The sequence below is a fragment of the Cervus elaphus genome, chromosome 16 (assembly GCF_910594005.1).
Source record: "Cervus elaphus chromosome 16, mCerEla1.1, whole genome shotgun sequence".
Classification (NCBI taxonomy): Eukaryota; Metazoa; Chordata; class Mammalia; order Artiodactyla; family Cervidae; genus Cervus; species Cervus elaphus.
In genome coordinates this window covers 44528710-44550579 of record NC_057830.1, presented here as the reverse complement: position 1 = coordinate 44550579, position 21870 = coordinate 44528710, and the positions used below count along the sequence as shown (strand labels likewise).

At 43.4% G+C, this 21870-nt stretch overlaps 1 protein-coding gene across 1 annotated transcript in view; it reads right to left on the bottom strand.

The window, feature by feature from the left end:
• SLC18A1 (solute carrier family 18 member A1) overlaps positions 1 to 21870 on the bottom strand; it is a 49952-nt gene that overhangs the window by 13817 nt on the left and 14265 nt on the right. The window contains exons 2-10 of the mRNA XM_043870584.1: positions 16901 to 17115; positions 14122 to 14482; positions 13465 to 13523; positions 8442 to 8525; positions 7481 to 7573; positions 5104 to 5193; positions 4817 to 4860; positions 1653 to 1713; positions 1476 to 1571 (exon numbers count right to left, since the gene is read on the bottom strand). Coding sequence (XP_043726519.1) covers positions 1476 to 1571; positions 1653 to 1713; positions 4817 to 4860; positions 5104 to 5193; positions 7481 to 7573; positions 8442 to 8525; positions 13465 to 13523; positions 14122 to 14482; positions 16901 to 17024 — 1012 coding nt within the window. The 5' untranslated portion in view covers positions 17025 to 17115. The remainder of the gene's footprint in view (positions 1 to 1475; positions 1572 to 1652; positions 1714 to 4816; positions 4861 to 5103; positions 5194 to 7480; positions 7574 to 8441; positions 8526 to 13464; positions 13524 to 14121; positions 14483 to 16900; positions 17116 to 21870) is intronic.

The window sequence follows — 21870 nt, the reverse complement described above, 5'->3', positions numbered from 1 at the left end:
CCTGTCTGACATCAAGCCTGTGCACTTCACTGGGTCTCACCAGCCTCTCTCTCTGCTTCTCTGTACCCTGAGCAGAAACAGTGCACCCAACAGAAACTGTCAGGGTGATCACAACTAAACCCAAAGTCGGCAGTTCACCAGTTACTGACTGATAGCTAGTTTGCTTTTAAAATTCCTATGGAGTGAAGAAGGGCTGGGGAGGGCCCATTCTGAACTACGGTTGGTGGCCCGTCTGCCCAAGAGCCCAAGCGTCTAGAGTCTTGGGGCAGGGGATGTTTATTTGCATTGAGCACCAACTCAATTAACTGTCAGAGTCAGAGGTAGTTGCAGCTTGGAAAAACCCCATTTGGCGCTAGGACTGCAGCTGGAAGCCTTGCTTAGCATGGTCCCCTAAAAAATTAGATTTCGTACTTGTCATTGCACATTTAGCTATATCAGGTCCTTACCAGTTCCCCCTCTGGCCACATAAGCTCTCCTCCCGGCAGTGACTGAGTGATTTGCACATAACCTCTGTTGCCTTTCTTTAGGCTTCCTGGAAAGATCCAGGGCCTCCTCCCTCAGATGAGTCATGAGGACATCTGTCTGTGGAGCAGAGGAGGCTGGAGGCCCTCCTCACAGTACAGTGTACTCCATTAGCACCTTTCTAGAGGTAAAAAAAAAAAAAAAAAAACAGCAAAAGGGTAATCTGGGGGACACTGAGTGGGAAAGATGAAACTGTAAGATTGGTCAAAAAGTCCACTTGGGTTTTTCCATAACACAGAAAAACCCAAATGAACTTTTTGGCAAGCTCAATATCAATGATGGTGATGGTGGTACTTGCTAATATTCTACAGGTAAAAAGCATTTTCACAGATTATGGCACTTATTCCTCAGTTGTTCAGTCGCTAAGTTGTGTCCGACTCTGTGACCCCATGGACTGCAGCACGCCAAGCCTCCTTGTCCCTTACTATCTCCTGGAGTTTACCCATGTTCTTGTCCATTGAGTCAGTGATGCCATCCAACCATCACATCCTCTGCCACCCTCTTCTCCTTTTGCCTTCAATCTTTCCCAGCATCAGGGTCAGATTTACCCTCTGAATTCTTAGTACTCTGATAGCCATTTTAATGATAGGAAAGTGAAGCTCAGAAAGCTGATGTGATTTGCACAAGTTTGCATAGCAAATTAATGGAGCAGAAAGGAAAAGCCAAGGTCATTTGATGAGCAGTCATTCATCCACACAGCTAGGTGAGTTACCCCTCCATAACCCCTGTCAAGGCCCCCAACTCTGTGTACTGGGGACTGCTTCTTGGAGGAACTGCCCACCCAATCAGGCTAGATTCACAGTTGCAGACAGGAGAGAGAACTTGATGAAGGAAGAATGCTGTCCCTCTATGACTCTCAAGATCTGGCCCTGATGATGCTTACTGATGACCTCAGAAACGGTCCCTGGCCCATACCTCTGCCAAAATTCATGTTGAGGACCAAGGTCACTTACCTAGCTGCCACTCAGGGGCACACATGGTCTGCAGCATCCAGATAGGCAGTGTGGGCTCCAGCATGGCCACCCCCATGTTGGCAAAGCAAATGGAGCCTGGGAAGACAGTCCAGTGAGCCCCCGAGGCAGTCCTGAAGCTCAGACCCTCCCTCCCAAAGGGAGGCAATGTCAGCTTACCTGCAGCCACCAGGATATAAGGGTCTCTGAGAAGCGTGAGGAGTGGAGTCCCCTTGGCACTCTGAGAACATGGACAACAAAATACTTCATCTATACAGTGTATATGCCTCTCCTGTTTCATAGGATCTGAGAGCATGCAGGCAGGACCTTAGAGACCACCTACATCAGCTCCCTTCCTGCAGAGATCAGCCACCCACAGGCCACAGAAGGGGAAGTGATGTACCCAGTGTCACAGAGTGAGCTGGTGGCAGCCACATGGCCCCCATGTACAAGGCAGACACAAGGGGTGGGACAACATATTCCAGACATAAGTCCTGCCTTCAAATGACCACCAATCAGATCAGAATGGGTTGTCAGCAAGGCTGCCACTGGACAACAGGTGTCTGGATGCCTGGCCCCGCCACTCGATCTCCGCAGCACTGACATTTATCCAGGGAGGACGGCAGGCAGAGCTCTGGGTTCCGGAGGTGAGCCCAGAGGCGACAACTCACAGTGCCTGCCGCCCAGGCTTTCTGAATGCTTCGTTCTGACGGTGTGCGCCATACTGGACTGGCATTACCACAGAAGCCTGAGCATGCAGATTAAAATGTCAGCCTGAATGTCCAATTATAACACTGCCTGTCCTTCAAAATACTCTGTTCCAGCTAAATTTAGTCATCTACCTTCCTTCCAAGCATACCAGCAAGCCCTTTGTCACTATAGTTACCTTTCCCTAAACTCCCTTCCTCCTTCTTCCAATAGGTCCAAACCTCAGGCATTCATCAAAGTCAAGGTTAAATGGCCCCTTCTCATCCACAGTGTTCCCTAACTCAGTAGCTGGAACTTTTCTCTTCTAAACTTCCTAAGCACTATGTCCTAATCCATGGTATTTACCACTTTCTATCTTGATTTAGTAATTTATTTACTCCAGTGTTCATCGTAGCACTATTTACAATGGTCAGGACATGGAATCAACCTACATGTCCATCAGAAGAGGAATGGATAAAGATGTGGTACATATACACACAATGGAACATTACTCAGACATAAAAAGGGATGAAAAGACGCCATTTGCGGCAATATGGATGGACCTAGAGACTGTCAGACTAAATGAAGTCAGAAAGAGAAAAACAAAAGCCACATGATACCACTCACATGTAGAATCTAAAAAGGGTACAAATGAAGCTATCTACAAAACAGAAATACAGTTACAGATGCAGAAAACAAACTTATGGTCACCAGGGTGTAAGGGGTGGGGGAGAAATAAACTGGGGGATTGAGATTGACATGTATACAGTGCTACATATAAAACAGATCACTAATAAGGACCTACTGTAGACACAGGAAAGTCCACTCAGTACATGGGAGAAGAATCTAAAAAAGAGCGGATTTATGTATGTGTATAACTGATTCACTTCACGGAACACCTGAAACTAACATAGCATTGTAAATCAACTACACTCCAATGCAATTTTTTTAAAATAGCTTAATGGTTGACTTGATACATAGGTTTAATACTTTTGATATGATAACCCTCTCTGCAGACACACAGGGATGGATTAAAATATTCAGAGATACTACAACTAAAAAGATCATGCCCTCTCCCATATATAATTCAAAGTAAAGAGGCAGATCTAAATCACAAAATGTACCTAAAGAAGTTCAATAAACCTTTTGACTCAACAATCTTACTTTTCAAAATTTACTCTAAAGATTACCTCCAATTTTAGAAAAATGCATATATACAAGGTTATTGGGCTTCCGTGATAGCTCAGTTGGTAAAGAATCAGCTTGCAATGCAGGAGATCCCAGTTTGATTCCTGGGTTGGGAAGATCCGCTGGAGAAGGGATAGGCTACCCAATCCAGTATTCTTGGCTTCCCTTGTGGCTCAGCTGGTAAAGAATCTACCTGCAATGCAGGACACATGGGTTCGATCCCTGAGTTGGGAAGATCTCCTGGAGGAGGGAAAGGCTACCCACTCCAGTATTCTAGCCTGGAGAATTCCATGGACTGTATGGTCCATGGGGTCGCAAAGAGTCAGACACGACTGAATGACTTTCACTTTCACAGGATTATTAATTGCAGCACTATTCATATCTGCAAAATACTGGAAATTACTGAAATGCTCAAACAGAGAAGATAGCATAAAACATGGTATGAATACAACAGTATGCCAGCCAGAAAAGGAACCACTTTTTTTTAATATGTAGAACATTATCATCCAAAAATCAAAATTATTCAAAAAATTATTAAAAGGAAATCATTTCTCTAGTCACACTTTTGATACCACAGGGGTGCAGCCTTCACACCAAGGAATTCTCCAGTTCTCTGGACCAACTGAGTGTCCTGGCAAATCAATTCAATTCCGACCCTAATTACTCGCCTGCAATGCAGGAAACCCAGGTTCGAACCGTGGGTCAAGAAGATCCCTGGAGAAAGGAATGGAAACCCATTCCAGTATTCTTCCCTGGGGAATTCCATGGAGAGAGGACTCCAGCAGTCTACAGTCTAGGGTGTTGGAAAGAGTTGGACATGACTGAGCAACCAACAGCTTCACTTTCACGGTGTAGACCCCACAGACTGAACCCCACTACAGACACCAATCACAGGCAGAACACCCAAAGGATACCAACAGCACTGTCTGACTTGGCTACAAAATCAAGGTCTTTGGATCAAGCTTTCCCATATTGTCTGTACTTTCTTATCTCTCTTCATGGTCTGATATGAATTTCTCAGCGCCATCTCTGTCTTAGAGTCAGATAAAGACCAACTCTGATATTTAACTACTACAGAATGACAGTCTGTAAAGATGCTCTGGGGGGAAATGTTGTTTGGATGGCCTCCAAGGTCTTCTTTAGCTCTGAGATGTTAAGATGTTATAACTATAAATACTCAGGTCCCAATGTCATTGTCATCCTGGTTCTCAATTTTATATGACTCAGTAAGGTTTCTTTGACTCTTTATAAGGCCCTTCCTCCATCCTGGTCCAACATCAAGCCAGACTTCCTCCCCCTCCCCCACATGACCCTAAACATGACCCTCTTGGGAACCCAGGATGGTTCTAGCTTTCTCCAGCCACACTTCCTTTTCTGCTTGTGGCTTGATAGGGATGGTCCGGGCAAGCCTGGGTCACTGCACTCAGCCATTCTCTCTCTGTCGGCGATGGAGCTTGATGTTCACTCACCTCAGGAGAGACTTTAGAAGGCTGTAGGATGCAGAGTTGGAGTGCTAAGAGAGGAAGAGGGAGAGAGAACTAGTTCAGCGTGTCCACTTACTAGTTGGAAGATCCGATGCTGGCCACTTTGTCAGCACTCTGCTCCTTCCAGATCTAATTCCCTGAGTTTCTTCCCTCTTTCTTACAATGGGGCAGCCCCCGATCCACCCAGACATGTCTACCTGGACACCACAGCATAATCCATTTCCAACCTGACTGGGACTCTCACCTGTCTGGTGCCTCTTATGGTGACTCACCTCCATCCAGAAGAGCTAGGAAGGCCAAGATGAGGAAGGGTACAGTCCTCCCCAAAAACACATATGTCACACTTCCAAAGGGAGCCCCTACTGAAAAGGAAAACAGCCAAGGATTCCAGAGGTGAGGACCAGTTCCCAGGGAGCATGACTCATTCACATTCATCCAGTGAGCACTTCATGAGGGCCTGCAAGGGGCTGAGCACTGTCGGAGAACATAAGCCTCTGAGGATTCAGAGATGAAGAAGACTTGCTTCCAAGGCATTCAGTTTCTAGTGGAAGTAATGTGTGAGTAGGCATGGGGGGGGGGGGGTGACCCAAATAATTAGAACATGATGAAAAGTAAAGGTTCCATGTAAAGAAATTATACTCCAATAATAAAAATAATAATAATAATAATTAAAAATTTTAAAAAGAGGGGAAAGAAAAGTAAAGTGTCCATCTGCAAAGTGCTAAGTAATCATACTGCATATGTGCTCAGTTGCTCAGTCATGTCCGACTCTTTGTGACCCCACAGACTGTAGCCCGACAGGCTCCTCTGTCCATGGGATTCTGCAGGCAAGAACACTGGAATGGGTTGTATTTCCTTCTCCAGGGGATCGTCCCAACCCAGGGATCAAATCCACATCTCCTGCTTTGGCAGGTGGGTTGCTTACCACTAGCGCCACCTGGGAAGCCCATGTAATCACAGTAGAGTGAGTTCAAGTGGCCATAGGGGCGTTGTCAAGTAGTTAACTCAGGTGGGCACAAAGCCTGTGTGAAGAACACAGAGGTGTCAGGAAAAGAGGAGTGTGGATCAAGAAGCAATGTAAGAAAGTCCCTGTCACTAGAATAGGAGTATTTGGGAGACCAGCAGAGTGAGAACTTCTGGTGGCTCAGCGGTAAAGAATCCAACTGCCAATGCAGGAGATGTGGGTTCAACACTTGGGTCAGGAAGATCCCCTGGTGAAGGAAATTCAACCCACTCCAGTATACTTGCCTGGAGAATCCCATGGACAGAGGAGCCTTGTGGGCTACAATCCATGGGGTCACAAAGCGTCAGACACAACTTAGCAACTAAACAACAACCACCCTGTTACTAAAATAGGAGTGTTTGGGAGACAGGAGATGGGGGAAGGTTGAGACTGAATAGTCGAGGGCTCCGTGTATGCGAATAAAGCATGTATTTGGTCTTGTGGGCAAGAGAGAAGCACCAGTGCTTTTCTGGTGGGGGAGGACCACAAGCTCTGGGCATAGGAAGCTTCTACCGGAGGCACCTTGGAAGAAGGAGGCAACATACAGATCAGGCAGGCAGCTGATGCCATGTTCTAAGTGAGATGTGAAGAGGAACTGGCCTTGAGCAAGGATGATATAGTGGGCTTATTCACTTGGGAGTGAAAGGTGATAAAGGAGACAAGGAGGCACCCAAGTTTTAGCTTGGGTGTTTGCGGAAGTGGATACTAACACAAAGTAGAACTTTGGTTCCCTCTCCTCACCATGGGCGTAAAGAGTAGGGCCAGGGGAGAGATGCTTGGTGTCTTCTTCTCAATTAGCTTGCAAGCTCTTAGATGGTAGGAACCACATCTGAGACTTCTGAGCTATATGCCCTTTGTGCTAGCATTGTACTTGGCATGTACATAATGCCCTAGGAAAGACCAAGGGCAAGGAAAGGGGTGACAGAAGATGAGACGGTTGGATGGTATCACCGACTCAATGGACATGAGTTTGAGTAAACTCAGGGAGATAGCAAAGGGCAGGGAAGCCTGGAGTGCTGCAGTCCATGGGGTCACAGAGTTGGACACAACTTGGAGGCTGAGCAGCAAAACAGTGTATATAATATGTACTCAGTGAAAGGGTGTGACTTGTTGGACTAATAGATTAAACTAGATTTCGAATGAACCTCAAAGAAAGTATAACCTTAGGATTTGGAGCTTGGGATTCGAGCCTAGAAAATCTGAGTCCATATTCTGGCTCTGGCATTTCTTGGCCATGTGACCTTGGATGGCTGTGAACCTTTTTAATCCTCATCTGTGTAATGGGGATAATCATTCCTCCTTCACACTGTGGTGGTGAGGATTTTAAAAAGATTTTGTATATATTTAGCACAAAATCTGGCAAATAGCATGGTCCCCAGTTGAAAGCACTGGCCATGTATGGAAGCAGAGATGAGGCAGCAGCTGCTAACATGTGAAGATTCACTTCCTTGAGTAGACTAGGTGTCTGGACCATTCCCAGCCCCTTATGGGCTATTCAGCTTCTTAAACAGAAAGAGATTCTGCTTTTCCTGCACAGAATTTCAGAAGGAATCAAAACATGGTAGGACAGAGAAGGAAGGAAAATACTGTTTTCCAAGATTTTAGAAATACCTGCCTTCTGGAAATATCTCCCAGGTGCCACTCACCCAGCACTCCCAAGGCCAGGCCCCCCAAAGCAATTCCCATGGCCCGCCCTCTCTGATGGTCATCAGTGTAGACACAGGCCAGCATCCCAAGACCTGAAAGGAGAAAGGCAGGCAGAATTAGCATGCTGTCTCTGCCACTCTCACTGAGTCCTTGGTCTCGGCCCTATTATATCTCCAGGAGTCATCTTAACTAGAGTTTCAGTTGGAAGGGTTTTATGGAACCTAACTCATAGTATTTTACGCATCCTGTCCCCAAGGTCCCCTAAATGCCCACATGATTCACCCCTTCTGCTCAAAATATTACTGGAAGTGCAAAAGTCTCTGAATGCAGAATACCATTATCCAATGAGCCTGTATTTCATATCACTTTATCATTTCCTGGTACATTTCCCTGAATCCATGGATAGGGAGTAGTAGGTCAAGAGAAGGAAAACCCTTGGACACAGAACACTGCTCTACTCGATGAAGGTGCCCATGGAAGAGAATGAAAGCGCCTGGGAGAGTGTGGGCTGGGCTCTTACGTCCATTTACTTACATGTAAAATGGCATAAAATCTCTACTTCATAGGATTACATGAAGTCATGTATTTGATAATACTTTGCAAACTGGGATGTTGTTCCCTATAGTATCAATATTACTGTTTCTATAAAACATTAAGAGGGGGACAGAGAAAAGACCACAGAGTGGCATTAAATTAAAACCTTGCCAACTACACCTTTTTGCCTTGGGCTTGGTCTGACCTGAGCTAACTCCACCTAAATATTACCAGAGAAAGTTACATCAGGCTTAGGGATTTACAGGCCCTGCCAGCAACTCTATAATTATCTTGTTTTTGAATCACAATTTCTGCATTTTCTGATGATAGTTTCCTTAATTTCTTCATATAAATTTTATAGGGTCTGAAGGTATTAATAATAAGAGATGGTAAGAAATGAGTGTGTGTTTAAGATGTCAGCATTACCTGCAACAGATGAAAATGAAGATCCAATGCCTTGAAGAGTTCGGGCCACAAAAAGCAGAGTATAGGTACCAGAAAAGGCAAACACTGGGCAAAGAAAATGGTAAGAATTCCCCAGTTAGCAAATGGCCTTTGATGGTTTGGCCACCAGTAGATGGGCTCATGATGTAACAGACATGAGCCACTATGCTCATGTTTTAATAAAGAGTGATCACTGCTTCCTGTTTTCAGAGCTGCTTTTCTAATCCTCTCCCTTAATTAGGGTTGCATTATAATTGACGTGAAGACTGAGAAACCAAACAAGCATAAACGGATGCATCACATGGTGCACAGAAGGCTGGGTGCCCACATTTCCTGCTTAAAGTTCAACATCCTGCCCACTGGAGCCAGGGCTGAGCATGTAACCCAATGCCCTGGACTGAGAACTGATCCCTAGACCCTGCTTTTGGATTCTCCATATGCAACAACCTGATTTGATCTTTGCCATAGCTGGGTCCTATTGGGTCATCTGGAGTGGGAGACAAAAGCTTTGTGTGCTTGAAGGTCCATGGGTATTTGGTAGAAAAGAATATCTTGTGATTCAATCGGATCCTTCCCCTCATATTGGAAAATCTTTTAGCCAAGTCAGATCAGTGAATATTTGTTAAGTAATACTGACCATGCAGCTGTGCTGGACTCGGCAGCAATGTGAAACAGAGACCACCCAGTTCATGCCCTTGAAGAGATGCAGTCTACTGGAGACTGACAAGCACGCATGAAACTGAGGGCCAAACAGGAGCATGTTGTCAGAGACTAAATTACAGAGTGTTGGAGTTAAGGTCGATGAGTCCAGACATGTCTCATCTCAGATTCTAAGACAACACCGCAGAAAGGGAGAAGACGTGCTCCCAAAGTGTCTGCATCAGCAACGTTGAACCCCTTTGCCCGTTCATTACAATGGCTCTGCTTATAATCTTCCCCCATTACTTCCCCACATGATCACACCGTCTCCCAAACATGCAAATGATTGGCCTCTTCCAGAGGCCAAATGTTTGCCAGACTTCCAATGATCTCTCCCAGGCTTTCTGATTTCAGTCTCTGAGAATAGTTAGACCAGCTCACCCCTGTTTGCCCAGGACCTTCATGATCTTATTTTATTTTAATTTATTTATTTTATTGGTGAACAGTTGCTGCTTTACAGTCTCATGCTAGTTTCTGCTGTAAAATGAGGTCAATCAGCTACATATATATATACAGATATTTCCTCCTTCTTGGACCTCCGTTGCACCCACCCATTCCACCCATCTAGGTCAAGAAGCATGTGAAAAGATGATCAACATCACTAATTATTAAAGAAATGAAGATCAAAACTTCAATGAGGTATCACCTCACGCTGGTTAGAATGACCATCATCAAAAAATCTACAAACAAACAAACAAAAAAAATCTACAAACAATAAAGGGTGGAAAGGAAGTGGAGAAAAGGGAATCCTCTTGCACTGTAGGTGGGAATGTAAATTGATGCAGCCATTATGGAGATCAGTATGGAGGTTCTTTAAAAAACCGAAAATAAAACTATTTTATCTTATTTATTTTTTTGGCCACACCTCACAATATATGGGATCTTAGTTCCCCAACCAGGGAATTGAACCTGTGCCCTTTGCAGTGGCAGCATGGCGTCCTAACCACTGGACCACCAGGGAAGCCTCTAGGACCTTTGAGGTTTTAACATCAAAAGTCTCACATCCTGGGAAGCCCCTCAATCCCAGGCAAACTGGGTGGCTGGTCCCCCCTGTTTAGGAAGACCAAAGTAATTCTGCACCCCTAACACAGGCCACCGTTTAACTCCTAATTACATTAAGTTTGTTTTCCAGCTAGGGGCCATTAGGGAGAGATGGGCATCAGTAACCTTGTTTAGTATTTAAAACCCTGAAGGGGGCTTCCCTGGCGACATAGTGGATAAGAATCCGCCTGCCAATGCAGGGAACATGGGTTCAGTCCCTAGTCCAGGAAAATTCCACTTGCTGCGGGGCAACTAAGCCAGAGTGCCACAGCTATTGAGCCTGCGATTTAGAGCCTGCGCTCCACAGCAGGCGAAGCCACAGCAATAAGAGGCCTGAGCACTGCAACGAGGAATAGCCCCCCCTCCCTGCAGCTGGAGAAAAGCCAGCGCAGCAGCGAAGACCCAGTCCAGCCAAAAATAAAATAAATAAATAGTTTTTTTTTTTTTTAAAAAAAAGACAAAACCCTGAAGGAACGCTACATAGGATCCCCTAAACACCAAATGTTTGCTAGAGTTAGGTCAACTCAGTATAGCAACACTGGTTATGGCATAGAAATAATTATTATTTAATACACACAGTTTGATAGATAAGAAAGCTTTCAAAACATGAGTTCTTGGCAGAGAATCAGGCAAGGACCTTATGCTAAAAAGTATGGGATCCACTAGGACCCTGCGTTATCTTATTTTACAGCGTGTTTGTCGTGTCTCCCAGGCAAGCATCAAGTTTCCCAGGGAAGCCCCTGGGGTCCAGGGGTCAAGAATCACTTGCCAATGCAGGGGGCATGGATAGGATACCTGGTCCAGAAAGATCCCACATGCTGTGGGGCAACTAAGCCTATGCACCACAACGACTGAAACCCGGATGCCTAGAGCCTATATGCTCTCCAACAACAGAAGCCACTGCAATCCTGAGATTGAGAATAGCCCCCTTCCATCTCAACCAGCAGAAGCCTGGGCACAGCAACGAAGACCCAGCACAGTCAAAAATAAAGCAAATAAATCAATAAATATTTTTTAATGGAGTTTATTAAGGAAAAAAAAGAATCTGCCTTCCAATGAAGGGGACATGGATTCAATCCCTGGTCAGAGAACTGAGATCCCACATGCCATGGGGCAACTAAACTTGTGTGTGGCAACAACTGAACCCATGCTCCGCAACTAGAGAGCCCAGTGCTGCAAACTAAAGAGCCCATGCAGTCTGCAGCTTGTGCACCGCGGCCAGAGAGAATCCCACGCAACACAGTGAAAGGTTCTGCTTGCCACAATGAAGACTCAGCGCAGCCAAAAATAAATAAGAACTCCTAGAGTTCTTAGAACTCCAAGAACTCCAAGATGTGTAGAACCACATCCTTTCATTCTTTACATTCCTCAGTGACTTTCCACCATCAAGGCATCATACATGTGCACCACAGACATGAATTCTATCTGTCTCATTTGACGAGACAGAGTGCCTTATTACTTTTTAATTTACTGCTTAGCATAGGTTGTGGCTTCCCTGATAGCTCAGTTGGTAAATAATCCACCTGCAATGCAGGAGACTCCAGTTCAACTCTAGGGTCAGGAAGATCTGCTAGAGAAGGAATAGGCTACCCACTCCAGTATTCTTTGGGCTTCCCTTATGACTCGGTTGGTAAAGAATCTGCCTGCAATTCGGGAAACCTGGGTTCAATCCCAGGGTCGGGGAGATTCCCTGGAGAAGGGAAGGGCTATCCACTCCAGTATTCTGGCTGGAGAATTCCATGGACTGTATAGTTCATGGGGTCGCAAACAGTCAGATACAACTGAGCAACTTTCACTTTCACCACTTTCAGCATAGGTTGAGCTCCTAGAAGTTCTATAAAGATTTCCAACTTTAAGTTCTTCATTTTCTGTGATTCGCCTAGAATGTCACAAGTAGGCTGATGTTCTCAGATAGAACTTCACACATGGAGCTCCTGCACTTTGTAGCTTCCAGCCCTGAATGAAACGAGTTCCTGTTAAGCACTGGTAGAAAGGAGTCCAGTTCCCTGCTGGAAGGGATGGAAGCTTCAGAGGAACAATAGGAAAAGTAGAAAAGTAATAGAAAGGGAGTAAGAAAAACAAGAGGGAGGGTGGTGGTCCAATGGTTAACAGTCCGCCTGCCAATGCAGGGGACGTGAGTTCTGTCCCTGGGCCAGGAGGATCCTACATGCCTCAGGGCAGCCTAGCCCCTTCAGCAAAACTCCTGAGGCATGCACTCTGGAGCCTGCGCTCTGAAGGGGAAGCAGCACATCGAGAAGCCCTGCAACTAGAGAAACCCTGCGCACAGCACCAAAGACCCAGCACAGCCACAAATAAATAAATAAACAAACAATTTGGAAAAGAGAAACAAGAGGCAGAATGGGTGTGCTACTTGGAGCAGAGGCAGCAGAGCCACCAGGCTGCCTTCCCCTTTATTAACCTCTCCCCACCCCCTCACCCTTGCCCCATATTCATTCTTTCTTATTTTTTCAGGGTCGATTTCCAGGTGTATTTTATTTCACTTAATATTCTCATTTTATCTACATTTTATTGGGAACATTTATCTGATGCTGGGTAGACTATTTGTCTTTCTCTTTCTTGTTTCTTTAGCAAATTCATTTTCTAAATCTATAACCTTTAATGGCCTTCCTTGAAGGCAGTAAACTTTTTGGAATTTTCCAGTTGCTATTGACCAATTTAGATTTTTTGTTAGTTGCCCTTTACCCTTGTAGATCAAAACATTATGACCTATTCTTAAAGATGGGAGGTTTGTACTAAATTCATTCAAGGGATTACTCTCACACACGCATACACACATGCACTATATTATACATATTAAAACAGCCTTCACAATTTTCCCCAGCTGGATGAAGTGAACTATCTGTACTTTTACAGTGTAATATACAAATGCTGGGCTTCCCAGTTGGCTCGTGGTAAAGAGCCCACCTGCCAATGGAGGAGATACAGGAGATTCAGGTCCGATCCCTGGGTCGGGAAGATCCCCAGAGGAGGAAAAGGCAACCCACTCCAGTATTCCTGCTGGGATAATCCCAAGGGGTCACAAAGAGTCACATACAACTGAGCACAGATACAAATGCCACATAGACCAAGTTGTCTCTACTGCTCTGGTCCCCATAACAAAACTGTAAAGCATTTAAATCAGTGTCATAGGCCACTTAGTCAAATGACTAATTAGCTGACTTGACTCTGCTATCTTCCCTGTAATGCATGTGATAAAATCAAAGTTAATCAATGAAGGGAAGAATAGAGGGAACAAATTACTTACTAACTGTGGAGATAAACATGATAACAAAGCCAGCAAACATGGGGATGTGATATCCGATCCTAAAAGGGAACTAAAAAAAAAAAGATACAAGTCCAATAGCCATCCATATACTTGCACTATATTGTTTCATGTAATTGGGAACAGAAATGTGGTTATTTGAGTGCCTCTGAATGCAGGTATAGAGATAGAATATGACACTTGAATACATACAAATAAACAGGCAAATTTACCTGTCAGCCAGGACCCAAATCCTCTTTTCCAGAAAAGATAACCTAAGCAGAGTGCATATCTTTTTGAAACATCAGAATAATCCCAACCACGAAGTACTAAGAGGCCAGCACTCTAGACTGCAATAGGCTTGTCCTATTTCCACCCTTTCCCCACTTAAACCATGTTCCAAGGCACTGAAATAACACCAGTAGAATACTTCTGTTCACTGGTTCTCTTCTTGGTACTCAACAGTCATGACGTTACAAAGAAAACCTGAAACCCGTGGCATTACGCCAATATTGTGTTATCCTTCCCAAACAGCTGACTGCCTGGGATACAGACAAGTAATCACCTTTATCCCTTCTAACCACCTTTATGATATCTTAGCCCATTCTCCTACGTCTGAGCCCCTGAGTCCCCTATATGGTACTGCGTCCATCAAGATACTTGTTGGTAAGAGGTCCCATGAAGGGGTTGACCAGAAGTTGCATCAGAGCCTTGGAAGCAAATAGAACCCCGATCCATATGTTCTCTTCCTTCAGGAATTCTGTGGCTTGAAAGCAGTTGTTTCCATGTGCTGGGATGGCTTCAGTGACTGGAGGGGAGATGGTGCCAGAAATGCCACTTGTCCTTGCTATGCCATTGGGCACACTTTCTTCAATAGCCACTGTGTTGTTTTCAAAGAAGGAGAAGATAGTGGAAAAGGTGGGAGTGAGGGCAGGCCGGGAAGTTGTGGTGGAGCCGAGATATAGAGAACCACTGATGTCTTTGAACTCTATGGCATAGAGGTAGGTGGGCGCGATGGGCACTGAAAGTGAAGGACAGTCATGAGGGCCAAGGCCAGATTGTCTTTTGACTGTTAGCTGGTTCAGGGACATTATCACACAATCCAGATTTATGCTCATGGAGATGTCTAAGTGACATGATGTGAAGTCCACTCAAAGGCTGTGCCAGGACTTCCCTGGTGGTCCAGTGGTTAAGGACCCACCTTTCAACTGAGGACATGGGTTTGATCCCTGGTCTGGGAACTTAGATCCCACATGTTGTGGAGCAGCTAAACATGTGTGCCACAACTACTGAGGTCCATGCGCCCTAGAGCCTGTGCTCTGCAACAAGAGAACCCACTGCAATGAGAAGTTCATGTACTACAACTATAGAGTAGCCCCCACCCACCACAACTAGAGAAAGCCCGGGTGCATCAACGAAGAACCCGTGAGCCACAACAAGAACCCAGAACAGCCAAAAAAAAAAGACTGTGCTTGTCCAAATTATCCTATTAGCTCAAGTGCCTGAATTCCAACCATCATATAACTGGTCCTCATTATCCATGGATTCCACATTGGCTCATTCACTCACTGGCTAACATTTATTTGTAATCACCAAAATCAGTGCTCACAGAGCCAGCACGGTTTCTCTCAGACACACACGCAGAAACACTGAGTCATCAGATGCTCAGCTTTGCAGCTGAGGCCGCCTTCTTGTTCGCCTCTCACGCAGGCCTGTGGAGCACACGGTGGGAGGAGAGGTGCAGGGCAGGAAGGTGAAGCTCTGGGGCCAGCTGGGCAGAGCTCGAATCCACTCGGCACCTGTTAGCGGGGCCGCCTCAGGCAAGGCACTTAACACTTCTGAACCTTGCTCTTTTGTAAAAAAAAAAAAATGCAATCTACCAGGATAGATAACATTTTTTTATTTAAGATTATAATCTATATGGGGTATGCGTGTGTATGTGTGTATTTTCCCAAGGAGCAATTATTTAATTGTTATTAAAATATTAATTAACTAAATGCATGCATGCATGTGTGTGCACCAAGTCAATTCTGTTGTGCCTGACTCCATGGACTATAGCCTGCCAGACTTCTCCATCCATAGGATTCTCCAGGCAAGAATACTGGAGTGGGTTGCCATGCCCTCCATCAGGAGTTCTTCTCGACCCAGGGATTGAACCTGAGTCTCCTATGGATCCTGCATTGCAGGCAACCAACTAAATATTAATTGACTAAATCTAGTACTCAGGGACTTCCCTGGTGGTCCAGAGGCTAAGACTCCATGCTTTCACTGCAGCGTCACGGGTTTGACCCCTGGTCAGGAAACCGAGACCCAGCAAGCCCCAAGTGAGGCCATAAATAAATGTGAATATAGACAAATAAACCCAGTGTTCACAGAGACTTACAGAGCATAACTATCACAGATAAGAGCTGACTGTACTGGATTTACAGATTTGTCTCAAGACGATTCTTGTTTAGAAGCATATATTTCACCCAAGGGACTTCCCAGTTGGTGCTAGTGGTAAAGAACCACCTGCCAATGCAGGAGACATAATGAGACATGGCTTCGATCCCTGGGTTGGGAAGATCCCCTGGAGGAGGGCACGGTAACCCACTCCAGTATTCTTGCCTGGAAAATATCAAGGACAGAGGAGCCTAGTGGGCCACAGTCCAGAGGGTCTCAAAGAGTCGGACACAACTGAAGTGACACAGCATGCATGCATGCATTTTATCCGAGGGGAAATATGTTGGCACCCATTTATATACCAGCATAACTAAATGTAAAAATTAATATACTACCAACTTACAAAGAAGAACTGGGAGGGAATGAGCCACAGGAAAGTAAGATTTGGATAAGGAGTTGGAAATCCACATAGAATATGTTAGGCTTCCCTGGCAGCTCAGCTGGTAAAGAATCCGCCTGCAATTCTGCAATGCAGGAGACCGGGGTTTGATTCCTGGATCAGGAAGATGCCCTGGAGGAGGGCATGGCAACCCACTCCAGTATTCTTGCCTGGAGAATCCCCATGGACGGAGGAGCCTGGTGGGCTACAGTCCAAGGGAGAGCAAAGAATCAGACATGACTGAGCAACTAAGCACAGACAAAAGCAACACAGTGAGAAGACACTCACTATCCCAGAGGCCTTTGGAATAATTAGCACCCTGGAAAGGAGTAGGGGGAGGAAGGAAAGGATTTCCAGTTCTGGCTCCAGGTCAGCCTCTTTGATTCGGTCAGATGCTCCCTGAACCTCCTTCTCTTTGAACCTCTGGGGTCTTTCAGCAAAGGTTCGCAAGTTTCAGACTCCATTTCCTGCTGTTTCCTCCAATCCCTAGTGATCTTGGTGTCTTCAAGCACAAAAGGAAAGTCTCCAGTCCTTTCACTGCAGAGTTCTAACCGGGCACATGCTGCCCCCTGCGGCCCAGAGCAAATTAACCCCCAGCACCAAGACCCCCAAACGTACCCACCACCGTGAGCAGCATGTTGTCCAGGAGCAGAGCAACAAACACCACCAGCAGCACCAGCTTCCGGGACTCTCTCCCCTTCTTCAGTAACCGCTGAGGAGCATCCAAGACTGTCCTGAGCATGCTGAGGGCTGGGCCAGGGCAACTTCTCCACCAGGTTCTCAGGGAGGATCCTGTTATAGTTACAGGTCTTTGCAGAAAGAAGGGAGAAATTCTGTCCAGAAAAGTGAAACTCATGATTAAAATAAGAAGTACAAAGAATTGCAAGCGATATTTGTTTTTTTTTTTTCATTTTTTAAAAATATTTTCTTGAAGTATAGTTGATTTACAATGTTGAGTTAATTGCTGCTGTTCAGCAAGGTGATTCAGTTATACCTATGTACATATTCTTTTTCATATTCTTTTCCATTATGTTTTTTTTCTTTTTTTTTTTTTCCATTATGTTTTATCACAGGATTCTGCATATAGTTCCCTGGCCTTGTTGTTCATCCATCCTATATATGATAGTTTGCATTGGCTAATCCCAAACTCCCAAAGATCAGATGGTATTTGAACTTTTCCGCGCTCACATCTCTGTTCACTTCTTATACATCGCCATAATTCTATCCCGTTCCTGGAATGCTTTCCAAGAAAGCACTGCTTATCAGCTTTTTATATCTGGAACTTTACCCTGCACATTAAGCAGGCTTTATAGAGTATCATGGAGTTCTGTGTTTCTCAAACATCAGACATTTGCCCACCACCTTGGTAGTTTATGGCATATCTGAGGACTACTTGTATTGTTATTTACTTAATCTTTTCCTCTAAAGCCACTCTTTTTAAAAGCTGAAACACTATTGTTTAAACACATAACTTTATGTACTTTGTCAAAAAAATAATATTCTACGTCTATGTACCACCCCAAAGTAGCCCATGCGCCGCAGTGTTATTAAAACTTCTGTTGCCAGTGAGAAACACTGACTTCGACCAGCCTTTTCATCTCACAGATGAGAAATCTGAGATTCAAGAAGCTAAGAGGTTTGTCTCTGGTCACACAATTAATGACAAACTAGAACAAAATCCCAAGTTGTTTTTAACTTGCAGGAAAGTACCCCACCACCTTTCCCTGTTCTGTAGTACTAGAAACACACCTGTTTTTTTGTTTAAGCTTACAAACTCCTGCTCAGATATGTGTGCTACTCTGTGTAAGTAAAATCCTAGCTTTCATGATTCATTTTCTACTTAGGACTTCACCTCATTAGTCAGCAAGAAGTCACAGTACTTGGTTAAACTTCAGGTAATAACAGTTGCTGCGAAGAATTCCATTTTCTTTTATGCTGTTTCTGTTGTAGCATCAACAATTCCAATTTTATAATGTTTGAAATAGATTACTGTCAAGAAACATATCAGGCTCAAAAAATTGTGTTCCTCTTAATTTGAAACCTATCTTAAGAAAATAATCAGAAATACAGTCAAATATTTTAAAGTAAATAATTAAATGTTTAAAATAAATAATCCTATTTATGTCAGTGAAGAAATGATACATTTTGATGGTAGAATATAAATAGCTCTCAAAAATAATGTTTTCAAATAATTTTGATGATTTAGAAAATACCATATGTTAAGAAAAAAAGGATATTAGACTGTATTTATAGCCTGACCTCAATTATATAAAAGCTATAGATGCACCATTAAAAGAATAGAAAGATACACACACAAGAGCCACACAAAAGTTATTATAATCAGTGACAAATTATCTTCTTTTTGAGTTATTCTATAGCTTAATTATTCTACAATTAACTAATTCCATAATATAAGAAATAAATAATTTTAAATGATTATCATTGGGCTTCAATAGTCAACTTCACATGTTGGAAATATCCAAGCAGTGAGCTACTCTGTTCTAAGGCAAGGGCTAGAGGAAAAATACCGTCCACACTACAGATCCAAGTGACTGAGGGGTGCCCATGGAACCAAATTTTCAAAACAGAAATTAAGAAATAACCAGAAAATGCATGCAAATCATTTAAGAACCTTCATTTCTCTGAATGCAAGGAAAAGCTATTTCTAAATACAAATTGACTTAGGATATATAAGAAATGCATACATAAGAAAATAAGAAGAGACTAAAAGAAAAACAGTGGAAAGCTAAAAGATGTAAAATGGAGTAAAATAAGTACTCTGAGAACAGACCAAAAATATACAAGTGATCAAAACCAAATGGAACAACAAAGCAGACAAAACCAGGAATTTGTCAACAAATCAGTAGTAAATTTTAAAGTCATAATTCTCTATTCAGAGACACAAATTATAAAGAAGGATTAAATGTAGGCAGAGAGAGAAGCATCTCAGCTTAGAGTTCACCTGGTATGAGGTACGCGGTGAGGTACCGCCAGCTCTTAACAGTTCAGCGCGGACTTCTCTCATAAAGTGTGCTGCTGGCGGATTTATTACCACAGGTTATCTGAGGAGGCCCTGTGTGCCCTTTGTCCACAAAGATTTAATTGGAACCTTAGCTCTGAGCGTCACGGGGAGGAAAGCAGCATTGAAGAGCACGAAGAGAGGGGAGGAATTACCCTAAACAAAGATGCACTGGGCTACACTGTTTTCCATCCATGCTTATCTATCATCAAACACATTAACTTTTGTCTGGGTCTGAATACAAATTGGAAGACAATGGAACCAGGGTACAGATCCTATCCCTTGTTACTTAGTCAAAGAGTTCCACATATCCACTTGCTTTCTGGAAATAAACAAATATTAGAACATCCACAGGACCAATTTAAAAAAAGACAAACATAAACAAAAAAACTGCAATTCTCAAGTATAAAAATCCAACTCCCATGGCCTCTTTGGAGGCATCGACTGTGCACTTCCATTTTTATATCCCAAAACTAGCTCAGTGCCTAGCACATAGCAGCCTCCAGTAAATATTTCTTGTGTTGATGACTGGATGGATGGGTTACATGAGAGAGGATGGCTCTTTATGGAAGCTTGGAGTGGCCCTATAGGTCTATACTTTTATGACATTGAAGAGTCATCACTAGGGCAAAGAACATGCATGCTAAGTCACTTCAGTCATGTCTGACTCTATCCGACCCCACAGGTTGTAACCCGCCAGACTCCTCTGTCCATGGGATTCTCTAGGCAAGAATACTAGAGTGGATTGCCATTTCCTACTCCAGGGGATCTTCCTGACCCAGGGATCTAATTCTTGTGACTCTTGCTTTGACAGGCGGGTTCTTTACCACTAGCACCACCTGGGAAGCTCATGCAAAGAACATAAATAATTTATAAAAGAGCAAATACAACTTTTGAGCAGAGTAGCCGCAGAGTTTTCCTAATTGTGCAAGTTGTAGCCCCTCCTAATTGTCTTAGTTAACTGGGGAACTTTCAACTTAGGGCTTAAAAAAAAAGAGAGATTTTAAGAAAAACTGGGGAAAAAACAGGAAGGAAACAACAGAAACAGGAGGAAGGGAGTATATGAGTTTTCTATTGCTGATGTAACAAATTACCACACACTTAATGGCTTATAAAACACAAACATATTATCTTAGCGTTCTGGAGGTCAGAATTCCAATATAGGTCTTACTGGGCTAAAACTCAAGGAGCTGGCAAGGTTACAGTTATATATTTTCAGTTAACTGTAGCCATACTAGTTCTTACAGACTAGCCAAGTTTGGAGTGTTCTCATAAATGCTCATCATTGTTAATAATCAGACTGTTGTCCATCAAACAGAGGTGAGTTCTTATCTTCCTCTTGCTTAAATTTCTAAAGTTAGGGGAAAAAAAGATGGTGTGAGTATATGCTCAGTTGCAACCAGCCCTTCGAGACCCTATGGATTGTAGCCTGCCAGACTCCTCTGTCCATGGAATTTTCCAGGCAAGAATGCTGGAGTGGGTTGCCATTTCCTACTCCAGGGGATCTTCCCAACCCAGGGATCGAACCCTTGACTCCTGCATTGGCAGGGGGATTCTTTACCACTGAGCCACGTGGGAAGCTCAGTATGAATATAGGGAAATATAAATCAAATACACTATTAGTGTGCAAATAGATACAGTTCTTTTAAGAAGCAATTTGGCTTTCTATCTCTTGTCTTTTTTCATTTTCTGGTTTGGAATAACTTTTTAAATTGATGTATAGTTAATTTACAATGTTGTGTTAGTTCCAACACAGTTGGACTAGTCTAATGACACACAGACTGAGCTCTTACTTTTACTGGTGACTTTTTATTTTTAGATGTCTTCAAAATAATTTGCATAATAAACAAAAAATCTATAGTTTTTGCCATTTAGCATCAGTCAGTTCAGTTCAGTCGCTCGGTCATGTCCAACTCTTTGTGACCCCATGGACTGCAGCACGCCAGGCTTCCCTGTCCATCACCAACTCACAGTTAGACTCAGTTATATATTAATATGTATATATAAATCTTTTCAGACTCTTTTCCATTATAGATTATTATTGAGTACAGTTCCCTGTGCCATACAGTAGGTCCTTACTGCTTACCTATTTTATATACAGTAGTGTGTATATATTAATCCCAAACTCTTTATTTATCTCCCCATCTCTTATCTTTCAAATCATAAAATATCCATATCTTTTAAGCTAGTAATTGCACTTTTAAAGACTCTATTCTAGGAAAATAAGCTAAAATATAGGGGAAATATCACAGGTACAAAATTTTTATCAGCAGTGAGGGAAAAGTTAGAAACATCTCAATGTCCAACTGTAGAAAAAGATTTAAGTGTATGGATTTTAAGGACTGACATGTTGATGCTAAAACAAGGGAAAAAGGTTTATTATGAAGGCTATATGTCAACCTGGAAAAAAAATATGTTTATACCTAAATATTATAAAAGGAAGTAAGAAAGTAGAATGTAAACCTTCATGTAAATTCACAGCAGCGTTGTGCACAATTGCCAAAAGGTGAAAGCAAACCAAGTGTTCACTGATGAATGAACAGATGAGCAAAATGTGATATTTGCATAC